This window comes from Gigantopelta aegis, chromosome 14 (genome assembly GCF_016097555.1).
Source record: "Gigantopelta aegis isolate Gae_Host chromosome 14, Gae_host_genome, whole genome shotgun sequence".
Taxonomy (NCBI): domain Eukaryota; kingdom Metazoa; phylum Mollusca; class Gastropoda; order Neomphalida; family Peltospiridae; genus Gigantopelta; species Gigantopelta aegis.
Genome location: NC_054712.1, coordinates 38,630,091 through 38,636,872, shown reverse-complemented (window position 1 = coordinate 38,636,872; position 6,782 = coordinate 38,630,091). Strand labels below are relative to the sequence as shown.

General features: G+C 40.8%; 1 protein-coding gene across 1 annotated transcript in view; it reads right to left on the bottom strand.

The window, feature by feature from the left end:
• LOC121389231 (NEDD8-activating enzyme E1 regulatory subunit-like) overlaps positions 1 to 6,782 on the bottom strand; it is a 53,940-nt gene that overhangs the window by 40,636 nt on the left and 6,522 nt on the right. The window contains exons 7-9 of the mRNA XM_041520831.1: positions 5,895 to 6,004; positions 4,162 to 4,312; positions 2,014 to 2,030 (exon numbers count right to left, since the gene is read on the bottom strand). Of these exons, the coding sequence (XP_041376765.1) occupies positions 2,014 to 2,030; positions 4,162 to 4,312; positions 5,895 to 6,004 (278 nt within the window). The remainder of the gene's footprint in view (positions 1 to 2,013; positions 2,031 to 4,161; positions 4,313 to 5,894; positions 6,005 to 6,782) is intronic.

Below are 6,782 nucleotides of genomic sequence, written 5' to 3'. Positions count from 1 at the left end.
CAATACATCCAACACCTTTATAACCGACCGCACGTCAGGCGAACACTTTACCACTGGACTACGTCCCGTCCTGTCACCACTACAAGTACACAGTTATCAAATACTTCCTAATATATGCATTACGTTAACAATACATCCAACACCTTTATAACCGACCGCACGTCAGGTGAACACTTTACCACTGGACTACGTCCCGTCCTGTCACCACTACAAGTACACAGTTATCAAATACTTCCTAATATATGCATTACGTTAACAATACATCCAACACCTTTATAACCGACCGCACGTCAGGCGAACACTTTACCACTGGACTACGTCCCGTCCTGTCACCACTACAAGTACACAGTTATCAAATACTTCCTAATATATGCATTACGTTAACAATACATCCAACACCTTTATAACCGACCGCACGTCAGGTGAACACTTTACCACTGGACTACGTCCCGTCCTGTCACCACTACAAGTACACAGTTATCAAATACTTCCTAATATATGCATTACGTTAACAATACATCCAACACCTTTATAACCGACCGCACGTCAGGTGAACACTTTACCACTGGACTACGTCCCGTCCTGTCACCACTACAAGTACACAGTTATCAAATACTTCCTAATATATGCATTACGTTAACAATACATCCAACACCTTTATAACCGACCGCACGTCAGGCGAACACTTTACCACTGGACTACGTCCCGTCCTGTCACCACTACAAGTACACAGTTATCAAATACTTCCTAATATATGCATTACGTTAACAATACATCCAACACCTTTATAACCGACCGCACGTCAGGCGAACACTTTACCACTGGACTACGTCCCGTCCTGTCACCACTACAAGTACACAGTTATCAAATACTTCCTAATATATGCATTACGTTAACAATACATCCAACACCTTTATAACCGACCGCACGTCAGGCGAACACTTTACCACTGGACTACGTCCCGTCCTGTCACCACTACAAGTACACAGTTATCAAATACTTCCTAATATATGCATTACGTTAACAATACATCCAACACCTTTATAACCGACCGCACGTCAGGCGAACACTTTACCACTGGACTACGTCCCGTCCTGTCACCACTACAAGTACACAGTTATCAAATACTTCCTAATATATGCATTACGTTAACAATACATCCAACACCTTTATAACCGACCGCACGTCAGGCGAACACTTTACCACTGGACTACGTCCCGTCCTGTCACCACTACAAGTACACAGTTATCAAATACTTCCTAATATATGCATTACGTTAACAATACATCCAACACCTTTATAACCGACCGCACGTCAGGTGAACACTTTACCACTGGACTACGTCCCGTCCTGTCACCACTACAAGTACACAGTTATCAAATACTTCCTAATATATGCATTACGTTAACAATACATCCAACACCTTTATAACCGACCGCACGTCAGGCGAACACTTTACCACTGGACTACGTCCCGTCCTGTCACCACTACAAGTACACAGTTATCAAATACTTCCTAATATATGCATTACGTTAACAATACATCCAACACCTTTATAACCGACCGCACGTCAGGCGAACACTTTACCACTGGACTACGTCTCGTCCTGTCACCACTACAAGTACACAGTTATCAAATACTTCCTAATATATGCATTACGTTAACAATACATCCAACACCTTTATAACCGACCGCACGTCAGGTGAACACTTTACCACTGGACTACGTCCCGTCCTGTCACCACTACAAGTACACAGTTATCAAATACTTCCTAATATATGCATTACGTTAACAATACATCCAACACCTTTATAACCGACCGCACGTCAGGCGAACACTTTACCACTGGACTACGTCCCATCCTGTCACCACTACAAGTACACAGTTATCAAATACTTCCTAATATATGCATTGTTAACATCCAACACCTTTATACTTTTAACAATGCGAACATCCAACACCTTTATACAAGTACCGACCGCACGTCAGGTGAACACTTTACCACTGGACTACGTCCCGTCCTGTCACCACTACAAGTACACAGTTATACACAGTTATCAAATACTTCCTAATATATGCATTACGTTAACAATACATCCAACACCTTTATAACCGACCGCACGTCAGGCGAACACTTTACCACTGGACTACGTCCCGTCCTGTCACCACTACAAGTACACAGTTATCAAATACTTCCTAATATATGCATTACTTTAACAATACATCCAACACCTTTATAACCGACCGCACGTCAGGCGAACACTTTACCACTGGACTACGTCCCGTCCTGTCACCACTACAAGTACACAGTTATCAAATACTTCCTAATATATGCATTACGTTAACAATACATCCAACACCTTTATAACCGACCGCACGTCAGGTGAACACTTTACCACTGGACTACGTCCCGTCCTGTCACCACTACAAGTACACAGTTATCAAATACTTCCTAATATATGCATTACGTTAACAATACATCCAACACCTTTATAACCGACCGCACGTCAGGCGAACACTTTACCACTGGACTACGTCCCGTCCCTGTCACCACTACAAGTACACAGTTATCAAATACTTCCTAATATATGCATTACGTTAACAATACATCCAACACCTTTATAACCGACCGCACGTCAGGTGAACACTTTACCACTGGACTACGTCCCGTCCTGTCACCACTACAAGTACACAGTTATCAAATACTTCCTAATATATGCATTACGTTAACAATACATCCAACACCTTTATAACCGACCGCACGTCAGGCGAACACTTTACCACTGGACTACGTCCCGTCCTGTCACCACTACAAGTACACAGTTATCAAATACTTCCTAATATATGCATTACGTTAACAATACATCCAACACCTTTATAACCGACCGCACGTCAGGCGAACACTTTACCACTGGACTACGTCCCGTCCTGTCACCACTACAAGTACACAGTTATCAAATACTTCCTAATATATGCATTAGGTTAACAATACATCCAACACCTTTATAACAGACCGCACGTCAGGTGAACACTTTACCACTGGACTATGTCTATGTCTCGTCCTGTCACCACTACAAGTACACAGATATCAAATACTTCCTAATATATGCATTACGTTAACAATACATCCAACACCTTTATAACAGACCGCAAGTCAGGTGAACACTTTACCACTGGACTACGTCCCGTCCTGTCACCACTACAAGTACACAGTTATCAAATACTTCCTAATATATGCATTACGTTAACAATACATCCAACACCTTTATAACCGACCGCACGTCAGGCGAACACTTTACCACTGGACTACGTCCCGTCCTGTCACCACTACAAGTACACAGTTATCAAATACTTCCTAATATATGCATTACGTTAACAATACATCCAACACCTTTATAACCGACCGCACGTCAGGTGAACACTTTACCACTGGACTACGTCCCGTCCTGTCACCACTACAAGTACACAGTTATCAAATACTTCCTAATATATGCATTACGTTAACAATACATCCAACACCTTTATAACCGACCGCACGTCAGGTGAACACTTTACCACTGGACTACGTCCCGTCCTGTCACCACTACAAGTACACAGTTATCAAATACTTCCTAATATATGCATTACGTTAACAATACATCCAACACCTTTATAACCGACCGCACGTCAGGCGAACACTTTACCACTGGACTACGTCCCGTCCTGTCACCACTACAAGTACACAGTTATCAAATACTTCCTAATATATGCATTACAGGGACCTTTTATATGCACCATCCCACAGACAGGATAGCACATACCACGGCCTTTGTTACACCAGTTGTGGAGCACTGGCTGGACTGAGAAATAGCCCAATGGGTCCACCAATGGGAACTGATCTGGGCTACATCCCACCCCTTCTAAAATAAAAGTGGTCTCACAAACACTTTCATTTTAGAAGGGGCGGGACGTAGCCCAGTGGTAAAGCGCTCGCTCGATGCGCGGTCAAAGTTGTCTCACAAACACTTTCATTTTAGAAGGGGCGGGACGTAGCCCAGTGGTAAAGCGCTCGCTCCATGCGCGGTCAAAGTGGTCTCACAAACACTTTCATTTTAGAAGGGGCGGGACGTAGCCCAGTGGTAAAGCGCTCGCTCCATGCGCGGTCAAAGTGGTCTCACAAACAATAAGTATGCATGCGCAGATAATACAGAGGAGCTACAGACCTTTTTGTTCATGGTGTTGAGGTCTAGTGAGTCACAGTACTCAACGAGGCCTGGAAACGGGTCTGCCAATCGGAGGTCGTCAAAGGCATTGTCTGGGTGAGATTCAACAACTGAAAAATAAACAGAACAAATATTCGAAGAGTACTGTTAAAGCAATACATGCTTACCAGTCCCAATAAATTTTTGTATCTCCTAAATTCAAGGGCCATAACTCTGTCAAAAAATTGGTAAATTGCCATGAAAGTCAAACTTGATGTCTAACAGAACGTGATAAAGCTGTTCACAAAATTTCAGCTCAATATCTCAAGGCGAATAATACCCGGTACCCATTTTACAGTTTAAGGAAAGAAAAAAGAATATAAAGACAAGAAATGGACATTCTTGTAAATGTTTTCTCTCCATTAAAAGAGGTTTAAGTACAGGCCTGTTAAGAATTGAAAATAGACCCCCCCCCCCCCCCAAAGAGTATGTTTTGTTTAACGACACCACTAGAGCACATTGATTTATTAATCATCAGCTAATGGATGTCAAATATTGACAGTCATAGAGAGGAAACAAACTAAATTTTTCCATTAGCAGCAAGGGATCGTTTATATGCACCATCCCACAGACAGGATAGCAACATACCACAGCATTTGATATACCAGTCACGTTGCACTGGCTGGAACGAGAGATAGCCCAATGGGCTCACCAATGGGGATCAATCTTAGACCGACCACGCATCAGGCGTGTGCTTTACCGCTGGGCTATGCCCTGCCCCAATTCAGGTAACCCATTCTGTGTCTACCTAACCTGCTATAACTGTGTCAATTCAGGTAACCCACTCTGTGTCTACCTAACCTGCTATAACTGTGTCAATTCAGGTAACCCACTCTGTGTCTACCTAACCTGCTATAACTGTATCAATTCAGGTAACCCACTCTGTGTGTACCTAACCTGCTATAACTGTGTCTACCTAACCCGCTATAACTGTCTACCTAACCCGCTATAACTGTGTCTACCTAACCCGCTATAACTGTGTCTACCTAACCCGCTATAACTGTCTACCTAACCCGCTATAACTGTGTCTACCTAACCCGCTATAACTGTGTCTACCTAACCCGCTATAACTGTGTCTGCTATAACTGTGTCTACCTAACCCGCTATAACTGTGTCTACCTAACCTGCTATAACTGTGTCTACCTAACCCGCTATAACTGTGTCTACCTAACCTGCTATAACAATGTAAACAATGTCCTAGATATAATGCACTTTTGAACAAGCATTCTGAGAGTACTACTAAAGCAATACATGCCCCTACTGGGCCCAACATATTTTCATATCTCCTAAGTTCAAGGGCCATAACTCTGTGAAAAATTTATGTGTAACAGTAAATAATATACTATACACACAATTTCTGCTTATTATCTTGAGGTATTGCAAAAACAAAGTCATGAAGAAAAAAATTCTTATCTCCTAAGTTCAAGGGCAATAACTGTTAATCATGAGTAAATTGCCATCAAACTTGACCTGTAAGAATATGTTAAAGCTCAATGTCTTCAGGCATTGTGAATAAAAAAGGTCCTGAAAATAATATGTGGGAAAGACAGGCAGAAACACAGACAGACAAATGGACAAAGGACAAATTCGAAACCTATATGTTAGTATAACACTGTGTAAATTATCCATTACATAGTGTTTATACGCACTGACCTGTGTGTTCCCTAGCAACCAGTCTCATATAACCAATGAAGCCATAACAACGACACACTATCAGAGGGATATTTCTTTCCCATAGCAAGTCACCAAGTTGAAGTAATGTCCTGAAATTACAAATTAGAAGCATGATTTGAACCCTTTTAAGGACATAGAAATCAACTACCTTTTCCTTATGAACTGCAGTCTATATAATTATCAACAATAAATAACAATAAGCAGTGCTAGCTCTGGGTGAACACAAAATTTCGCCAAATCATCTTATTAAACTTAAATAAATGGCAGAAAACCAGTTATTTTTTAATAAAATTATTTCCCCAACTTAAAATAAAATTCGCCAACTGTTTTTAAAATTCGCAACTGGCGAATTTGGCGACTGTTAGAGCTAGTCCTTAATAGTTACAAGTAATTTAAGAAAGTAAATTAACAAACAGCAAATAAAAAAACCCAAAGATAACATAAATCAAAAATATTTTTCTCATCAAATTATAATGAAAATACAGCATTAATGGAAAACAAAATTTAATTAACATGTGTATATTCAGGGAAATATAATCAGTATGACTCACGTGTGTCATAATGATTTCACGTACACCACGAATGATGTAATTTTGTGAAGTGACGTCGTAACTTAATCAGTTAATGTGACTTCCTCAGTGTAAATTTCGGAAAATGACGTGGTTTCATCATCTCTTTTTAGTTACGTTTCAAACGTTTTGACATGGTCCTAGCTTGCTATTCATAAAAATAATATTTGGATAATGAGGATAATAAAGAAATTATTACACTTGCGTGTGAATTGTACTGATTTTACGAAATTCATGTAATACAATAAGCCTGACTTTCGTAAAATCAGTACGACACACACCCTCGAATAATAATCTC